Source organism: Antedon bifida, chromosome 8, assembly GCF_963402885.1.
Source record: "Antedon bifida chromosome 8, ecAntBifi1.1, whole genome shotgun sequence".
In the NCBI taxonomy this organism is placed as follows: Eukaryota; Metazoa; Echinodermata; class Crinoidea; order Comatulida; family Antedonidae; genus Antedon; species Antedon bifida.
The window spans coordinates 2629969-2651473 of NC_136233.1; the positions used below are offsets into that span (position 1 = coordinate 2629969).

General features: G+C 33.5%; 2 protein-coding genes across 3 annotated transcripts in view; one reads left to right on the forward strand and one right to left on the reverse strand.

Moving 5' to 3' along the window:
• Positions 1-21505, reverse strand: part of LOC144849637 (uncharacterized) — a 123173-nt gene that overhangs the window by 55967 nt on the left and 45701 nt on the right. The gene's annotated exons all lie outside the window — the stretch shown is intronic.
• LOC144849633 (mixed lineage kinase domain-like protein) lies at positions 24-20764 on the forward strand. Of its 2 annotated transcripts, none has more exons than XM_078706611.1 (10): positions 24-120; positions 4723-5202; positions 5832-5870; positions 6088-6244; positions 6367-6476; positions 6950-7155; positions 8000-8136; positions 8389-8438; positions 8632-8748; positions 10094-11529. In XM_078706611.1, the coding sequence occupies exons 2-10, from the start codon at positions 4737-4739 to the stop codon at positions 10147-10149; spliced, it is 1338 nt and encodes a 445-aa protein (XP_078562737.1). In that variant the 5' UTR covers positions 24-120; positions 4723-4736; the 3' UTR covers positions 10150-11529. The 2 variants fall into 2 exon arrangements, with proteins under 2 accessions (XP_078562737.1, XP_078562735.1); XM_078706609.1 differs by lacking the exons at positions 24-120; positions 4723-5202; positions 5832-5870; ... (5 more) ...; positions 8632-8748; positions 10094-11529 and adding exons at positions 11842-11976; positions 12483-12953; positions 13325-13363; ... (5 more) ...; positions 17901-18017; positions 18910-20764.

The following is a 21505-nucleotide window of genomic DNA, read 5'->3' on the forward strand; positions in this document are numbered from 1 at the left end:
CATTTTTTTTTGTCTCGCACTCACCGCTCACACAATTTTGGTTTCGTTTTGAGGGCCTATATACGGAAGAAGCACAAATATCTTTAGTTATAAGGTTGCATTTATCTTTTTAATTTGAAGGTAGGTAGTAATATATCAATGGTAGTACGTAAAATCTCATTTAATAACCTGAACGCCCGCCATTCCAAGGCCTTTCGTAGGCCTAGTAGTAGTAAGTAGTAGTGTAGCCCAGCCAGCTAGGCCTAGTTCATATAAATGTTACACGGTCCTCACTAATTCTTTGGCCGGTGCACTATAGTGGATGGTGGATAAGAAAGTCTGAAGTGTCCTGCCTTCCACAGAGGAAGGCAAGGGGCAGGGACTCCATTCAGTGAGGGTGGAGCTGCAGGGATGAAATGAGTGAGGCAGAAAATGATGATAGTATCTGTCTAGTCTTTCATCATATCTTTATATACAGTACTTAAACCCTAAGCCTAATATTGAAAAAAAAATTGGTAAAAATGTAGTAAGTTTTCGTAATGTATCAGGGCCGTAGCCAGGATCTGTCAAGAGGGGGTTCGGACAATAAGTATTTGGGTCACTGCGCCGCGGGTGGGGTCTGAGGCGAATTTAGTGACACCCCTTGATGGCCGGAAATGGTACTCTCGTACATAACATTCATGATAAATGGCACCTCTAATTGGCCGGAAAAACACTCTCATGCAGCATGCTACGATTGAACAAAACGATCGTACTTTTTTCCTCCTCCTCACGATAACATTTGTTGCCGCCGTATGTTAGATGCGCGTGCTCTGTGTGCGGAACCACCGCCGATTGTTTGATCATTCACTCGGTATTTTGTTTTGCGTTCAAGTTACAAGCCCCCCCAAAAAAGCACAATTTGGGTGAGAAGGCAAATTCAATGCTTATTATAGCCAGGGGCGGACCCAGGGGTGTTTCCCTTGTGGCCCGGGCAACAGCCTTAATTTCATACTAAATGTTGTTTCTGCCACTAAATTAAAATTAAGTTCCATTTCATCGTATACAATATCCATCCGGACCCGGAACTTGATAGGCTTAGTCATAAAGTAGTTACAGAGTTGCGAGCATTTTATTATTGTTGAATGTTTTGATATTAGCCTAATTGTTAAAACGACCTTCACAACCAAAATATTTCTTTTCATTTTAAATGGAACGCTACAAAAATAATCCTCTGCTTCATCGGAGCATGAATACCTAATAACCAGACAAGAATGTATCTTTGTTACGTTTTACTATCAATCCATTTTCATGTCACGCAATCCATTTATCAACAATATAGTAGTATAATAATAACATTTTGATTGAATAGTGAGGGATTAGTTACAGTTTGACTTGACTAAAGAAACGCTCAACACTTGAGAAATAGATGTCGGTCGATAAACTTCTGACGACGACTAAAACAACGACAATCAGCTAAATGTTAGTGATTTTATTTCATCTCTGGCTTGTTACATTTTTCATGGCACATTACCGGACTTCCCCCTCCTCTCGCAATGAACGACAGTACAGATATTCCCTATCTAGGCTCGTGTATGTAGCATACTACGTTATTCACAAATTACCCACGCATAGCAGTGTTACTAGAGCCATCACAGATTACCTCTAATAGATCAATCATTCATACATGAATTCAAAAATTCATCGACAAACGAAATATAGCCTATATTCATTCCTTTTAAATATTAGGCATATTGCCAAGGCTAATAATCGATTTGTCCATAATTATTGCGTTTTGCCGGGGGTTTTCCATAATCTAAGGCCAATTTTTAGGCCAAATCATAATTGTGCGTATTCTGTATTTCCGATGCGTGTAGTACCCTATTTATCTTCATTTCCGTACGTTCGTAAATATTAGGCCGAATTTCCGTAGTAATTTATAGACGTTCCGAAATTTGAACCGTGTTATACCGGTAGCAGAGCAAAGTTTGCTTCTTTCTGCAAATGTCCTATCATTCTTTTCTATGTTTTATTTGGAGTGTGGTTTAAAACAACACTTTTGTAAAGTTTATAGTGGATAAATAAAAATGAATGTTTGGAAATGGTGGTTTTAACATCTGACTTTATTTAGCATTTTTAAATGAATTAAAATTCCAAATTATACAATTTAACCTTTTGTTCAATATATTTATAGCAACAGCTTCATATTTTTTGTATAACTTTTTAAAATTATTAATTGATAATTAATTTACATTAATTGAGTACAGTTATTAGAATGTATTACCGTACCAAAAGTACCTTCATCGGGGACCTCCCCGTGACGTTCGCATTGAACGAAAAAAAAATTATCATGAATTTTACGGTCAGGGGGAGTTTTTATGGTTCGGGCGAACAACCCCCCCCCCCCCCCCTTTACAGCGAACCCCCCCCCCCCCCCTTAATCGACTGCGACCCCCATCCCCGACATCCCCAATACCTCACCACCCTCATCTCTGAAAATCCTCCAAATACGTGCCCCACAATACAAAAGGTTATTTGTAAATTGAAAAATTTGTTAACTCGTTCGTGAATAACTCATACCTTATTGTTAAACAAATGAATTGGTTGCCGAAAAATAATACGAATTTTTGGTCCCAGGATGTAACATGATATTGACACCGCTAGACAACCGCGTACCTATTGTTTCGATCACTGGCAGTCAGCATGCATATATAGCCTTCCGACGTACATCAAAAATGGAACGCTGCGGTTACCTACAATATGTATGTGTGGCTATGAAGTATAGTGGATTATAGTGAATTTAATAATATATTACACTATAATATCTATGGTATCATGTACTGTAGTTTACACCTATAGCATTCGATTATTTTTTTCTAGACCACCAGCCGATACGTAGGCCTACTCAACTGTATCAATACCACCTATTTACATTGATATATTTAGTTTCCTCAACAAATTGCTGTAAATAAATATAGATAGAGCTATCAGGGGCGGTCGCAAGACTATTTCAAGAGGGTTGCCCAAAGACGTCACGGGGAGGTCCCCGATGAAGGTACTTTTGGTACGGTAATACATTCTAATAACTGTACTCAATTAATGTAAATTAATTATCAATTAATAATTTTAAAAAGTTATACAACTTAAATATGAAGCTGTTGCTATAAATATATTGAGCAAAAGGTTAAATTGTATAATTTGGAATTTTAATTCATTTAAAAATGCTAAATAAAGTCAGATGTTAAAACCACCATTTCCAAAAATTCATTTTTATTTATCCACTATAAACTTTACAAAAGTGTTGTTTTAAACCACACTCCAAATAAAACATAGAAAAGAATGATAGGACATTTGCAGAAAGAAGCAAACTTTGCTCTGCTACCGGTATAACACGGTTCAAATTTCGGAACGTCCATAAATTACTACGGAAATTTGGCCTAATGTACGTACGGAAATGAAGATAAATAGGGTACTACACGCATCGGAAATACAGAATACGCACAATTATGATTTGGCCTAAAAATTGGCCTTAGATTATGGAAAACCTCCGGCAAAACGCAATAATTATGGACAAATCGATTATTAGCCTTGGCAATATGCCTAATATTTAAAAGGAATGAATATAGGCTATATTTCGTTTGTCGATGAATTTTTGAATTCATGTATGAATGATTGATCCATTAGAGGTAATATGTGATGGCTCTAGTAACACTGCTATGCGTGGGTAATTTGTGAATAACGTAGTATGCTACATACACGAGCCTAGATAGGGAATATCTGTACTGTCGTTCATTGCGAGAGGAGGGGGAAGTCCGGTAATGTGTCATGAAAAATGTAACAAGCCAGAGATGAAATAAAATCACTAACATTTAGCTGATTGTCGTTGTTTTAGTCGTCGTCAGAAGTTTATCGACCGACATCTATTTCTCATGTGTTGAGCGTTTCTTTGATTGAATAATTTTGGATTTTCAGTAAATTACCAATGGTTTATTCAAAGTCAAACTGTAACTAATCCCTCACTATTCAATCAAAATGTTATTATTATACTACTATATTGTTGAAAAATGGATTGCGTGACATGAAAATGGATTGATAGTAAAACGTAACAAAGATACGTTCTTGTCTGGTTATTAGGTATTCATGCTCCGATGAAGCAGAGGATTATTTTTGTAGCGTTCCATTTAAAATGAAAAGAAATATTTTGGTTGTGAAGGTCGTTTTAACAATTAGGCTAATATCAAAACATTCAATTGAATTTGCATTGAATTTGCCTTCTCACCCAAATTGTGCTTTTTTTGGGGGGCTTGTAACTTGAACGCAAAACAAAATACCGAGTGAATGATCAAACAATCGGCGGTGGTTCCGCACACAGAGCACGCGCATCTAACATACGGCGGCAACAAATGTTATCGTGAGGAGGAGGAAAAAAGTACGATCGTTTTGTTCAATCGTAGCATGCTGCATGAGAGTGTTTTTCCGGCCAATTAGAGGTGTCATTTATCATGAATGTTATGTACGAGAGTACCATTTCCGGCCATCAAGGGGTGTCACTAAATTCGCCTCAGACCCCACCCGCGGCGCAGTGACCCAAATACTTATTGTTCGAACCCCCCTTGACAGATCCTGGCTACGGCCCTGTTAAGGGGGGGTTCGCCCGAACCATAAAAACCCCCCCTGACTACGGGCCTGTGTATAAAGTTTAAAGAAGTACTACTAAAAAGTACTTATTCACCTGTATAATAATTTGTCTTTTTATCAAAACAGGTCTTGTTGTAAAAATGACGATGGGAATCATTTCAGCCGTTTTCAGTGTTGCCGAAAAATGTTATGATATTGCGCAAGAAGTCAAAGCATTTAAAAGGTCATCCAAAAAATTGGCAGATAGAATCAAGATATTATTGCAACCAATAGAAATGGTGAAAGAGCATGAGTCCATTCTTCAGGAGGCTGATCAAATGTCTAAAAAAAACTACGAGCGTTTCTTAGAGGCTTTAAACCAACTAAAAAAACACATAACAGAAATTAAGGAATTCCTTCAAACCTTAAAAAAATGGCCATTATATCAGAAAGCGTTTAAGAAAAGGTATATTACAGACAAGTTTAATGATTTTAATGAAATACTTGAAGGCCTAGTTCCGGGATTATCGTTAATTTTACAACTCGAGCAGCGCAAAGAGTACATCAATAAAATGTCCAGATTTGAGGATGGTCAGCAAGCGATTAAAGATGATTTTGCGAACATGGGTAAATTTTCAAAAAATTTCATATGGTTTCAAATGGATATTTAAAAATAAATGTTAACTTTTTTGATAAACCAGTTGCCAAGTAATTATATCCTGGATTTATATAGCGCCTAATGTTCTGAAACCTCTAAGAGCTGTACATAAATGAATATGAAAAAATCCAACCATGCCAAAAAAAAAAAACCCAAACCGCAGAAGGGGATACGCCTTCGTCGCTAACCAGGGATCGGTCTAATTGAACCCCGGTCAGCACCAGTTGTGTCTTGGTCATCCCGGACTCGGGCGCCTCCTGCCCTACAAAAATAGATCTAAAACAATAAGTACTTGGGTAAATTTTATATCACTTTTAATTTCATTTGTAGATGAACTCCCAATAACATTTCTGTTGATAGATATGTGGACGCAATGCACATCGTAGGCACAATGCAATTGAATTGACCAATCACAATCTGACAGTTTATCCATCGTGTTGTGATTCGTCAAATTACATGTATTGAGTTTCTCTCTTTGCGTTCCTATTGGGTACCAAGCTTTTAATAAGTTCAAAGAATATTCTGAAATTGTATGTATTGTTTTCATTCATTCTTTCATCATACAGTCAATCTTCAATGGATTTCTTTTTTATTTCAGCAAAAGATCTCAAGGAAATCTTGGAAACAGTGCAAGAATGTAAATAAAACATAAGTACTTTCTTTCCTTTTATGAATGTTATCATGTTCAAATTTTTTTTATTACCGTAATTTTACAATTTTTTAAAATTTTATAATTATTGAAAGCTTTTAAAAGATTCAACAAGCATAAAATACTAATAACTATAGTATCTATTATTTATTATCTGCATTTTTATTGTTTTTTACTGAATTTAATAGATGAATTGTTTCCTCAGATCAAAAGAATTTACCAGGTAAAAGTCGTGTCCCGCAAACATTACAAGAAATCAAGATGAACGACTTATATGATATGACGCCCAGTGATGTTCAGGGCACATTTGTCTATCTTGCTAGGTATAAGAAGTTTGATGAAATGGTCGCTATCAAAAAATTGTAAGTGCTGAATTGAGCCTAATGTCTGCATTGTAGGTGGGTGGGGCTGTGCTATTATTGTATTGGTAACCACTATACTAGTACGTACTACTGTAGATGAGAAGTAATTTAATTTATTTTAGGCCTGATGGTGATAATGAAGTTAGAACAAGTCTAAAAGAAGAAGCCAGCAAACTAAAAACATTTGAGTCGCCCTATATAGTAAAGCTCTGGGGCATTTGTATTGAAGGAGGTAAGTATATAAATTCCCTCGAGCAAAATATCATTCCCTCTTGGATGTCAAATCTTATATTTTACCTCTAAGCAGGCAATATCTGTATAATATTACATAGCCTATGTAAATATGTGAACGTGATTGGTTGAAACTGCATCACATGACTACCGCTGCGAGGATCGTAAATCGTATATATCCTCAGGGTACGATGATATTGACTGATTAATTTTCGCATTAATTTTCATTTGTTATTAGTCCTCCCTAGATGTGAAGGAAGATGAATTATTCGGCCTACCTGATGATAATATTATTATTGTTAATGTAGGCTTATTGATGAATTTTTCTGTTAATTTAAACGACCTAGGCCTAAGTGAATATTTTATTGCCAAGGAATCATAATTATCTGTATATTATAAAATCAAACTTAGTAGATGGGTAGAGTTTTCAATAATTTAATTATATTTATTATTGAAATTTCATATTATTAACAGATAACAACATCCTTGTATTTGAGTACATGGAAAATGGAACTTTGCGAAAAGTTCTTAATGAACAGCACGCTGAATTGACATTTGCGCGAAAGCTGCGCATGGCTCTAGATGGCGCTCTTGGGTTATATCGCATTCATAACCTACAAGAGCTTCATAGAGTTATTACATCATCCAAGTTCCTTGTTAACAAACATTTCAAAGTCAAAGTAAGTATTTATTTGTTTATAGATATTTATTTTTAAGAGATTATGTAAATTGTCCAACAAAAGCAGCTGATTCTTAATTCTACTGTATCATATCTAGAGACAATTAACATCCTGCAGTATTGTGTCTGGAGACAATAGACATCCGGAAATATCGTGTCTGGAGACAAGAAACAACTTGCAGTATCGCCTCTGCTGTCTGCAACAGCCCCATACCATAGCATCTAACTCCTAAATATTAACTTAACCCAACTCTCTAGATAATCTCTCACTAGTATACTACAGTAATCGCCCTAAATCAAATGATATGACATCGGATGAATAAGAATATTGCTGTCAGCAAACATAGCAGTCAGTACTATTCATCATATAACATAAGCTGGTCTTTGCGTGTGGACGGGAACAGCCCTCTGATGGTTTATTGAAAGATCTCCATTGGCTTCATATTAAAAAAAAGAATTTTGTACATAATTATTGTTTTTGTTTATAAATGTATTTACTCTGTTGTTCCTTTTCCTTTAATTAATATTAACCGTGATCAGCTTTCATTTAATTACCGGTGTTGACTTCACTCCTCTAATGATCCCACCCGACTTTCCGTTCCACGATCTAATTGCAAAGCTGGTGACAATGCTTTTTCTGTCACCGATCCGCAGATCAGAAACGTGCTACCTGTCGATTTTGAGATGAGCGAATTCGGCACCTCTATTTAAACGTTAACTTTTCTTTTTTATTAATTACTAGTATTGTTAGGCTCTCATGCTCTTTGAAGGGCGCCATATAAAAACTTTATAGAATAGAATAGCATAAGAAATGACACATTTTTGGGTTTTTTTTGTTTATTTAGTTGAGTGATGTTGGTCTGTCCAGAACCTGGAAATCTGCAAGTAAAAGTTTACCTAAAATTGCTAAACAGAAGATGTACTACGCTCCAGAATTGCTCGAAGATTTTAAAGCATTTGACACTAAGTGTGAAATCTATTGGTAAGTAACACATCCATTAGTAGTATTAAGCTCTGTCTACACTATCAAACTAGTTTGACAAAAAAGTGCGAAGTGCCCAAATATGGTAGTGATGTGCTTAAATATGGTAGTGATATGACATCATCATGTCCATTAGGCACATCGAAGTTTGATAGTGTAGGCAGAGCTTTAGTGTTTCTCAATGTGATTATACCAACAAAACTCTTTCTCTGTTAACTGTTGTTTGATATGCCATAGTTTTCTTCTTTACAGCTTTGGAATAGTGTTGTGGGAAATATTTACTGGATTGCAGCCATATGAAGGTAGGCTAGTAGTAATTCAGTACAATATTACAGTAGTAAATTCATTGTAAATGTTATCCTATCAGGAATACTACCTGCATGTACCATGTTACTACAGAGAGTATTGACTAATCACAAACAGTCTTCAGTCGCATCTATAGAGGGCGAATAACAAAATGTCCAATGTTTAGTTTGACTCTTACTTTTTTCGTAGATGGTAAAGACATGATGAGAAAAAAATATGAGATTCCAGATGAGCTGCCTAAAACAACTGGTGATTTGATCTCACGTTGCCTGAAGAGTGATGCAATGTTAAGACCAAATATAAGTGGTATGTGATCTTGTATTTGAAGAATGCTAATTAGATGAAATACTTCACTCTTGTAAAATTAACAGATATTTTTAAGCTTTCTACTACCTACAATCTAGACATTACTCTTAAAGCTCTGTCTACACTATCAAACTTCATGTGGCAAAAAAATATGGTGTGCCCATGGACATGATAATGTCATATCAATACCATATTTGGTCAAATCACTACCATATTTGGGCATATCACTACCATATTTGGTCTCCAAGTGGTAAAATCATACTTGGAAGTAGTAGACCTGTAGCTCGGTTAATGTGCTTGCCTTCCAATCCCAGGGTTCAGAGTTCAATCTGACCTAGTGTCAGGTTTGTAACTCACGACTCTCTTTCAACTACACTCCCTAAGCCTCAAACAGACTTATAAGTTATAAAATAGTTTATCCGTCCTGTAATTGGTGAGTTACTCACTGTTGGATAAGTATGAAATATAAAAAATAAATTAATTAAAAAAAGAAAAGCTCTGTTCTGAAATGGAGTCAAATAACATACACTCTTGTATTCATACTGTATTTTCTGTACCACATAGAATTACTATATGCATCCATGTAAATCTACCTTAATTTATTTCAATGAACAGGTAATTAGTAATTATTTCATTAATCTATTAATTAATTGTCTAACCAAAAACGTCATTTATCTCATATACTGTAATATTTGTGGCAAACAGTACGTCGGAGAAACAAAAAACACTCTCCGCATGAGAATGACACAACATAGATCAGCTATCAAAACATTAAAGCTTGATCAACCTGTAGCCGAACATTTTAATTCAGCTGGTCACTCGATTGCAAATTTCAGAGTTATTGCAATAGACCACGATGTCAAATGGAGCGACAAAACTCGCAAAGACAAAGAAAACCACTGGGAATTACTACTTAAAACCACAAAACCTTTTGGACTTAACATTAGGAACATACTCCCAGATCGGTAAAATTATTCCATTGACAAAATTGTTTATATCTCTACCAAGCTACCTTCTTTGTTTTCTACTCTTATTCAGTCTCCACCCACTATTCAACACGCTGTTTCTATTGTTATATTTCTTTTATTCCTGTCCACCCAGGCAGCACTTGCCAACTCATATGCTATGACTTTATCCAAATTCCCTCACTTGCACTGATGAAGGGCTAGTGTTGCCCGAAAGCTCTGCTAACTTTTCTGGCTGTTTACTTTATCGTTTTGATTTAGCTTTTCGCTTTTTTTTTTTGTATCTCCATTGAGATCCAGCCACTGATACCCACAGCATTGTCATTTTTTTCAGTAATTTGCCTTTGGATTAATCTATTAATTATATATATATATTACAGAAATTGTTGACGACCTTAGAAAAATGCTAGATGAAGAGAACTGTCAATTGGAATAAAATTACTGAGACCACCAGGACACGTAGTGGACATCGTGATACGGGAGTATAAGTGGACATCCTGATACGGGACTAGTGGACATCCTGATACGGGAAAAGTGGACATCCTGAATTTACAGCAATGTTTTTTGTATGCATTTTAGTAGAATATAAGGACAGCTAAAATTACTAGTTAAGCTTTTATCATGTAAATATTGCATTTTTACTACTAATTTCTTCTTCAGCTTGTTTTAAAATAATATTTTACTTAAATGATTTTTAATTTAATGGTACTTAAATTAAATGTTGCTCAAAATTAATTAATTGGTTACTACATTTATTGATGCTTAAATTAATTGGTAATGGTGGTTAAATTAATTAATGTTTAAAATGTATTGATGCTTTAATTTATTGATACAGTACTTAGATTTACAGTAATGCTTAAATTAAATGATGCTTGATGATTAATTAATGTTTAAATTAAATGATAAGTACTGCTACTTACACTGTTGAGTCATGAAAATGATGATGACAGATATTAAATTATATTTAATATTAATTGAAGACCTTCACACCTTTTTGTCACACTTGAAATGGCCAAATACATAAAACCATAGTATTTTAGTAACTATATACCCTATTCATTCACAGAAAAAAAACATACTACTGTACACACAAAATACTTAGCTTAGCCCCATGCTGTGATATTTGGGATAAATCTGATTTACCAGGCCATATAAAATGTTTTTTACTTACAGAAAGACATAGAGTTTTCACTAGCTAAGCGTCTAGAGGATGTCTTACAACAGGCTTTTGAAGGGGGATTTCCCTCGTTAAAAGAGGCTACAGCTACTATCTCTCAAAACAGTAAACTTTAAACTCTCTGTGAGATCGCAAATTAGTCAAGTATTATTTGAAAAGATAAATTTAAAACAATAAACGTGAAACCCAGATTAAAGAGGTCATAAATCAAGTATTATTTGAAAAGAAAAATTTATGCTGAATCAATAACTAAAGGAAAAAATATATATATATAGGCCATAAACAGAAAAAAATGGAAACAAATTGTGGAAAGCGTAATGTTGGAAGACGGAAAATGTTAACAACAAACCAATCAGATGATGGGAAATTATGTATAGTATAGTTACTGTGTATAATAAAACAATATATGCCAGTAGGCAGCTGAACAAGTGATTAAATTCTATCTTTCTTGTGGAAGATATTTAATACAGGGGGAAATATTCTTTTAAAGCGGTGTAGGGTGGATATGTAAATGTATAAACGGTGAACAGGTGATCCTTGGCTGCAGTAACACATGAATAGAACACTTGTTACAAAAAAGTCTTATTACAATTAGTTTAATAACAGTTTAATAATACTAATAATAAATAATAACACTCCATCAAAGTTAAGTATTGTACTTTTTGCTTTTTAGTTTTTAGTTTCTTTTTGTACAATTCGTTTCCTTTCATTTAAATGTTTTTTCTTTTATTTTCTCTTTATACTTTTATTTAGCCTTCTGGCTAACTTAATGTATGTAATGTATGTAAGAACGCACCGTCCAGAAGAACGTGTGCCGCCGATTTAAAGGCGTATGTTCAATAAAGTTATATATTATTCCTTATTTACACGGAAGTGCTGCCTATTGGCCAAAAATGATCATGGGCAGAGTAGATAATAATAACGTGACGTCATGGTAGTTTAGGGAAATTCCCATTTTGTTGCATATTTTTTTTGTCTTGCCGCACTCGCCGCTCAAACACTTTTGGTTTCGTTTTGAGAGCGTGTACACGGAAGAAGCAAAAATATCTTTAGTTATAAGGTTGCATTTATCTTGTTAACTTGAAGGTAGGTAGTAATATATCAATGGTAGTACGTAAAATCTCATTTATATAACCTGGCCGCCCGCCATTCCAAGGCCTTTCGTAGGCCTATACTAGGCCCTAGCTAGTACGTAGTAGTGTAGTAGCCCAGCCAGCTAGGCCTAGTAGTTCATATAAATGTTACACGGTCCTCACTAATAATTTTTGGCCGGTGCACTATGTGGATGGTGGATAAGAAAGCCTGAAGTGTCCTGCCTTCCACATAGGAAGGCAAGGGGTAGGGACTCCGTAAGAAATTCAGTGAGGGTGGAGCTGCATGGGATGAAATGAGGCAGAAAATGATGATAGTATCTGTTAGTCTTTCATCATATCTTCATATACAGTACTTAAACCCTAAGCCTAATACTGTTAAAGAAAAATTGGTAAAAATGTAGTAAGTTTTCGTAATTTTATAAGTTTAAAGAAAAAAGAGCTTTTATTTACATAAGTACTTATTCGCCTGTATAATAATTTGTCTTTTTACCAAAACAGGTCTTGTAAAAATGACGTTGGAAATCATTTCAGCCGTTTTCAGTGTTGCCGAAAAATGTTACGATATTGTGCATGAAGTCAAATCATTTAAAACGGCAGCAAAACATTTAGAAGATAGAATCAAGTTATTATTGAAACCAATAGATATGGTGAAAGAGGATGATTCCATGCTCAAGGAGGCTGAAGTGTCTGAAAACTACCAACGTTTCTTAAAGGCTTTAAAGCAACTAGAAAAACACATAACAGATATTATGAAATTCCTTCAAACCTTACAAAAAACCACATTAATTCAGAAAGTGTATAAGAAAGGGGATATTACAGACAAGTTTAATGATTTTAATGAAATACTTGATGGCCTAGTTCCGGGATTGGCGTTAATTTTACAACTCGAGCAGCGCAAAGAGTACACAGATCAAATGTCCAGATTTGAGGATGGCCAGCAAGCGGTTAAAGATGATATTGCGAACATGGGTAAATTTTCAAATGGATATTTAAAAATAAATGTTAAATTTTTTGATAAACCAGTTGCCAAGTACTTGGGTAAATTTGATATCACTTTTAATTTCATTTGTAGATGAACTCCCAATATCAATTCTGTTGATAGATATGTAGACGCAATGCACATCGTAGGCACAATGCAATTGAATTGACCAATCACAATCTGACAGTTTATCCATCGTGTTGTGATTCGTCAAATTACATGTATTGAGTTTCTCTCCTTTCGTTCCTATTGGGTACCAAGCTTTTAATAGGTTCAAAGAATTTTCTGAAATTGTACGTATTGTTTTCATTCATTCTTTCATCATACAGTCAATCTTCAATGGATTTCTTTTTTATTTCAGCAAAAGATCTCAAGGAAATCTTGGAAACAATGCAAGAATGTAAATAAAACATAAGTACTTTCTTTCCTTTTATGAATGTTATGTTCAAATTTTTTTTTATTACCGTGATTTTACAATTTTTTAAAATTTTATAATTATTGAAAGCTTTTAAAAGATTCAACAAGCATAAAATACTAATAACTATAGTATCTATTATTTAATATCTGCATTTTTATTGTTTTTTACTGAATTTAATAGATGAATTGTTTCCTCAGATCACAAGAATTTACCAGGTAAAAGTCGTGTCCCGCAAACATTACAAGAAATCAAGATGAACGACTTTGATGCTATGACGCCCAGTGATGTTCAGGGCACATTTGGAACACTCTATCTTGCTAGCTATAAGCCGTTTGATGCAAAGGTCGCTATCAAAAAATTGTAAGTTCTGAATTGAGCCTAATGTCTGCATTGTGAAATTTGAAATGTAGGTGGGTGGGGCCCTGGTCAGCCTAAAGTAATAAATATCCTTGGTTGACGGTTCCTTTGACAAGATCGCCTAAAATTATACTTATTATTGTATATTCAGGAATAGCCGCTCCATAATCTCTTTGCTTTTCTTCTTTATATCTATATTTTATATTTTTAAATTTACACGCCGAGAATGTTAAAGAGTCGCTATCCAATCGAGTTCGAACAATACCATGAAAGCCCCAGTGGTCTAATGGTTAGGACATCTGCATATCAAGCAGGCGGTCCGAGTTCGAGTCTCGGTTGGGGAGACTTTTTCTCATTCTCACAGATTTCCTTATCTTTATCGTTTCAAATTAATTAATTAAAATTTCAGTATATCACCGGGCGGTTTAGAATTAATGTTCTTTGCCTGAATTGTTTATATATATATTATTAATATTATAATCATAACAATAAATATTAAAAAAATATATATAAAATAATAATTATCGCGTAATATACAGTCTAGGATAATTAATTGATATACAAAATCATTATACCCAACTACTATCTTCATCTCCTTATGCGGGACATCATTTGAATAATAGAACAAATCACACATCTACACATAATCAAACATCGTATACTCTATCTCTAACAATATTTCAATCTTCTATCGACTAAAGACGAAGTATAGTCGTTATCTCGGGACTGTTCTGTGGTCACCACCAGATGTGACCCTTAGGGGAGAAGAATGTTGTTGAAAAGGTGTAACATCTAAGTCCACAGCACTCTGATCTTCATGAAATAGTGCTATATATATACATTACATTCATTTTAGGCCTGATGGTGATGATAAAGTTAGAACAAGTCTAAAAGAAGAAGCCAGCAAGCTAAAAACATTTGAGTCGCCCTACATAGTAAAGCTCTGGGGCATTTGTATTGAAGGAGGTAAGTACAGAATTTAATAATTATATTGTATTTTACTTTGTAGGATTTTTAGTATTACTACTGTATGGCTTTTAGTAAAATAATAGGAAGGAATGTCACTGTTATTGACGCAGTTTACAGGGGCGATGTTATTAGCCAAGTTAAGAAAATAATGGAAGATAACTCACATCTGTTGAATGATAAATATGTTTTTTTTTTTGTCTTGTGTGGGTTCGTCCCACTTTTATTATCATACTCAGTATTATAAATATTATATTTTTAAGCATATTTTTTCCTCTTGTTTATATGTTACAACATTAAAATAAATATATAAATATGTTGTTAATAAATCAGGTAGAATTCGTCCTTTAATGTGCAATACCACTCGATGTAGGAAATCATTTGTTTCCAACTCAACATTTCAGTTTGTTTTTTATTCCTTCTGTAAACATAACTTTTTGACTAATATAGTTTGAATGTATTGTATTGATATTTTTAATGTTTTATATATTGTATGTGTTTTTAAGCATCAAGGAAAACCAATTTCATGTTCGCCTTGTTGTGTTCATGACAATAAAGATTTATCTTATCTTATCTTATATTGAAACTTTAAAAAATGTATCAAAGGTTCTGGGTGATACCAAATCAAACTAAAATCAATATTTGGTGTTTTCAAAAAGCAAATCTGGTTTATTCCTCTGCAGATCAGATCAGAGAAAAACGTCCCCATAATGCAGAAAACTTTATACTTATAATTTTGATATAATTATTCGTTGAATGATGTTATTTTAAACTATATTGTTTCAACAAAGATTGTGAACAATTTATATTGTATGCAAATATAAAAAGTGAACAGAAACATGCACATAACTCATATATAATATAATTTATTATTCAAATGTAATACGGATTACACTTGCTGTTTGGTGTATAAATATTTTTAAAATTTCATATAACCAACAGATAAAAACATGCTTGTATTTGAGTACATGGAAAAAGGGACATTGCGAAACGTTCTTGATGACCAGCACACTGAATTGTCATTTACGGACAAACTGCGCATGGCTCTAGATGGCGCTCTTGGCTTATATCGTATTCATCATCTGCAAAAACTTCATAGAGTTATTACATCATCTAAGTTTCTTGTTAACAAACATTTCAAAGTCAAGGTAAATATTTATTTATTTTTACACAAAGAGATGATGTAAATCATCCAGCAAAAGCAGCTGATTCTTGTACTGTATCATATCTAGAAACAATGTACATCCTGCAGTATCGTGTCTGGAAACAAGAAACATCCTGCAGTCTGCTGACTTCAACAGGCCCATACCATAACACCTAACTCCTAAATATTAACTAACCTTCTAAATAATCTCTCCGTAATCGTCCAATCAAATCGGGAATCTATTTGGGTTTATATATAATATCACGTGTTAGGATGAAGATTTCTGGCAGAAATCATAGCAGTCATGAAATAAAAAATGGCTTTTTATATAGTTGAGCGATGTTGGTCTGTCAAGAACCTGGGAATCTGCAAGTAAAAGTTTACCTACAAAAGCTAAACAGAAGATGTACTACGCTCCAGAATTACTGGAAAATTTTAAAGCAAAATTTGACATCAAATGTGAAATCTATTGGTAAGTAACCCATCAATTCTATATACAAAAAGCAAAAGAATCCGTATGAGGCTGGTCTAAATCAAAATAAATAAAAAATGTCCATATCTCATAACACTGTACAAATCAGTGGCAACCAGCGAAAGGACCAATACTGCGCCTTGCTCCAATTCTGACAGTATTAAAGATGTATTGTCCTCCTGAAAAATAATTTTTAACATTTTGTTTGTTGAATATGGCATTTTAATGTCACATAACAGTTATCCTCTTTGACCAAAAATTGGATCTAAACAAAATTATTTACCTGAAAAAACTGTAATTTAAAGCAAAAAATGGTCAAATTGGCTGCCAGCCAAATGGATTTTTGGTTGAATTTAACCATTTATTATGTTATTTTATAAGTGATTAACTTTATTAAAACTACAAAATAACCCATTCAAAGTCTGATTTATCTTCATTTGTTATGTTTTTGGGGGACAATACATCTTTTAAAGATGTATTGTCCCCCAAAATCATGAAAAATAAAGATTTTTAAAATCGGACTTTGAATAGGCCATTTTGCAGTTTTAATGAAGTTGTTCACTTCCATAAGAAAAAAAACGAGGGAAACAAATTATTTCACCTATAAAAAGACAAAATAAACAGTTAAATTACCCAAAAACTCATTGTCTTCCAGACAATTTGACCATTTTTTGCTTTAAATTACATTTTTCTCAGGTAAATAAATTTTTTTCAGACCCAATTTTTTGTGAGAGTGAATAACTATTATGTGACATTAAAATAACATATTCAACAAAAAAATTTAAAAAAATATTTTTTTAGGGGGACAATATATCTTTAAGTGTTCCTCAAACTTAATTACAACAACAAAACTCTCCTCATTAACTGCTGGTTGCTCACTGGGTTTGATATGCCATGGTTTTCTTCTTTACAGCTTTGGAATTGTGTTGTGGGAAATATTTACTGGATTGCAGCCATACAAAGGTAGGCTTGTACGGTATGAGATTCAGTACAATAATAGAATAGTAAATTCATTATTCCTGATGGTCAAATTGTGTCCTGTCAGGAATAATAGGGACTTTTCGATTTGAGTGAATGTGAGTGGAGGTGTGGTTTGGTGGTTATGATGCTTGGCTACCAATCCAAGGGTCCTGGGTTCAAATCCCGTCGCATGTCAGGTCCATGTAAGGACAAAATTACAACTCCACTCCACTTGTAATAAGACTTGTGTATATGAACCTCTGAAGGTCCCTAATGATCAGCAATTGCTGGATGGATCACCCTCATTAAATATGGTTAAAAAAAAAAAAACCAAGTCCATTTCTACATGGGTCGTAGTCAACTGTTAGGGCGACGTGCCAGTCGCATGTGCATATCATAAAAATGACGTCATAGGGTAGCAGTCGACATATAGACGTGAAAATCTAAAAGCTCTATTACCTGTATGTAGTATGTTTTATTGTACTTTTGTAAGCTATTCAGTTGCTTGATGGTTCTCTGCCTTAAATATTTGCCATAAAATGTTTAGTGTTGACTTAATGCTATTTGCTGTTATATTCAATGAATACAGTGTTTAGTTTTGACTCATTGCTTTTTCGTAGATGGTACCGAAATGCCAAGAGAAACATTTGAGATTCCAGATGAGCTGGCTAAAACAACTGGTGATTTGATCTCGCGTTGCTTGAAAAGTGATGCAATGTTAAGACCAAATATAAGTGGTATGTGATCTTGTATTTGAAGAATGCTAAGAAGATGAAATACTTCACTCTTGAAAAACAGATATTATGAAGCTTTCTACTACCTACTTCCATTACTCTTAAAGCTCGGTCTACACTATCAAACTTTATGTGGCAAAAAATGTGGTGTGCCCATGGACATGATGATGTCATATCACTACCATATTTGGGCATATCACTGCCACATTTGGTCTCCAAGTAGTAAAATCATACTTGAAAGTAGTAGAGCTGTAGCTTGGTGGTTAACATGCTTGCCTTCCAATCCCAAGGTCCATGGTTCAATCCTGACTTGGTGACAAGGTTGTAACTCACGACTCTTTCAACTCCACTTCCTAAGCCTCAAATGAGACTTAGTTTATAAGCATGATAAATTATAATATAATTTATCCATCCAGTAATTGGTGAGTTACTTGCTGCTGGATGCGTATGAAATATAAAAATAAAATAAATTAAGAAAAGAAAAGCTCTGATGCTCTATTTATATGGTATTTTCTATACCACATAGAATTACTATATGCATCCACGTAAATCTATCGACCATTATTTGTTTTATTTATTGAATTTAATTTAATGAACAGCTACCAAAAGGGTAATTAGTAATTATTTTATTGATAATACTGTATATCAATTATAAATCCAAAGGCAAATTACTGAAAAAATTACCATGCTGTGGTTATCACTGGCTGGATCTCAATGGAGATATAAATAAAAAAAAAAGCACTGAAAAAATGACAATGCTGTGGGTATCAGTGGCTGGATCTCAATGGAGATAAAATTAAATAAGCAAAAAACTAAATCAAAACGATAAAGTAAAACAGCCAGAAAAGTTAGCAGAGGTTAATACTAATTAATATATTATTAATATATATTTCAGAAATTGTTGACGAACTTAGAAAAATGCTTGATGAAAACTTGAAGAAGAACTGTCAATTGGAATAAAATTACTGAGACCACCAGAACACGTAGTGGACATCTTGATACGGGACTAGTGGACATCCTGATACGGGACTATGTGGATCTGATACGGGACTAGTGGACATCTTGATACGGGACTATTGGATTCTGATACGGGATTAGTGGATCCTGATACGCAACTAGTGGATCCTGATACAAGACTAGTGGATCCTGATACGGGACAAGTGGACATCCTGAATTTACAGCAATGTTTTTTGTATGCATTTTTAGAATATAAGGACAGCTAAAATTACTAGTTAAATTTTTATCATGTAAATATTGCTACTACTATTTTCTTCTTCAGCTTGTTTTAAAATAATACTGTACTTAAATGATTTTTAATTTAATGGTACTTAAATTAAATGTTGCTCAAAATTAATTAATATTTAAATTAAATGGTTACTACAATTAATTGATGCTTAAATTAATTGGTAATGGTGGTTAAATTAATTAATGTTTAAAATGTATTGATGCTTTAATTTATTGATACAGTACTTAGATTTACAGTATTGATGCTTAAATTAAATGATGCTTAGATTTAGTTATGCTTAAATTAAATGATGCTTAAATTAAATGATGCTTAAATTAATTAATGCTTAAATTAAATGATAAGTACTGCTACTTACACTGTTGAGTCAAGAAAATGATGATGACAGATATTATTTTTATTATTATTATTTATTCAGGCAAAAGATACATTTTACAAAATATAATACAAATCAACAAATTAAACAAACACAACGCAAAAGAAATATAAAATCATAGTCACTAGCTGCCAGGAAAGCACAAATGCAGCCTATTAAATTATATTTAATATTAATTGAAGACTTTCACACCTTTTTGTCACACTTGAAATGGCCAAATACATAAAACCATAGTATTTTAGTAACTATATACCCTATTCATTCACAGAAAAAAAACATACTACTGTACACACAAAATACTTAGCTTAGCCCCATGCTGTGATATTTGAGATAAACCTGATTTACCAGGCCATATAAACCCAGACAGCCATTTTGTGATATTAATCAGTATTAAGCTAAAATTTTACTTTTGTCAGTACTCCAATAGATTTCTTAATTAATTAATTAATCTTCGTAATTGTATGTTGAAATTTAGTTATTTTAGTCGTAATTGTACATGTTCAAATTTAGTTATTTTAGTCGTAATTGTACTACCTAAGTATATTTATTTTCCATTTTTAATAAAATATTTTTTTTGGGTGTATTATTTATAGCGTTTGTAGAAGTAACAAATGTAACCTCGTTCTGTTGTAGAGATTGATAAAAAAAAACAAGCTAACACCTAACATTGTCTTATAGTCTGGGTTCCAAACAGAGTTTTGACTTAATATTGGTAAAAAGATAAATATTTTGTCACATATGGCATTTCATACGTATACTACTACAGACTAGAGGGGGTGGGGGGGAGTCTAAACATTGTCTAGCACACCCCTCCCCCACTTTAAACAATGGTACAGTCCATAATGGGCAGGTATAATTGTCGTGGTGGTTATTATCCTACACTATGTACAATTATGTGTGTTTTCACAAAAATATTTAAACCATGAGCACCAATGGTAACCATTGACAGTTTCCATCGAGTCTGCCAAAACAATAAAATCATTATGATAACCATGAGAGCTGAAACATATTTGTTTTGTTTTTTATTCGTTTATTTGGAGCATGTAGCTATAACTAAGATGTGTTGCATAATTTTCCCTCCATGGTTGCATGGGAACCATTCAAAGAAAGCAATAATTATTTAATCACGAAGAATATACTATAATTCCTTTACAATTTTATTCGTCAAATAAAACGAAATTCTTGCTAAAAAGTATGGGAGGATATTATTCAGTCCTAAGTAAACAAAGTTATTATTATGTTTTAACCAGATGTGGCCACCATGCTCGGCATTCCTTAGTGGTTTTATAGGTCAATGGAGGAATTATAGCTGCATGGTTTAACACGTCTGCGGAAACGATATCGTGTTACGTAATCGGCGGTACAACAAAGGAATACAAAGAAGAAGATAAAGACCTGGATGAAACGTCGCTTTTCATTGGTCAAATGAATTCGTTGGCGTCCTTATGGATGGCTGTTGTATGTACTGTACTTTCTTAAATAAAAACATAATTCAGTAAACACAAAAACAACAAAACGCAGAAAGTTAAATCCACTACTTCTATCAACAATTAATAAATACATGCATTTGTTTACACAAAATCATTTAATTGCATTTCTTTTATTTTTAAATGTTTTTACATAAGAGTGATATGTTGTATGGAAGTATGCACGAAAATGTATAATATGATACAAAATTGTACTCATGTAAGAGAACACATATAGTTAATGGCCGCGCCTCCACCTCCCTATAGCGAACAAAGCGAATAAACAAAAAATAATATCTATTCACCAGTATAAATCATAAGATAAGGTTAGACAACAAATTGTATTAAATCATAGACGTAATCATACAATATATATATTTAATTTAAACGAAAAAGAAAGAAAAAC

What these genes read in the sequence shown, in the direction of transcription:
- LOC144849633 (XM_078706609.1), top strand. Translation starts at nt 12,494, where the DNA reads ATGACGTTGGAAATCATTTCAGCCGTTTTCAGTGTTGCCGAAAAATGT. An exon ending in CTTGGAAACAATGCAAGAAT is followed by an intron (nt 13,364 to 13,578) that starts GTAAATAAAACA and finishes TTGTTTCCTCAG; the next exon opens with ATCACAAGAATTTACCAGGT. An exon ending in ATCAAATGTGAAATCTATTG is followed by an intron (nt 16,321 to 17,233) that starts GTAAGTAACCCA and finishes TCTTCTTTACAG; the next exon opens with CTTTGGAATTGTGTTGTGGG.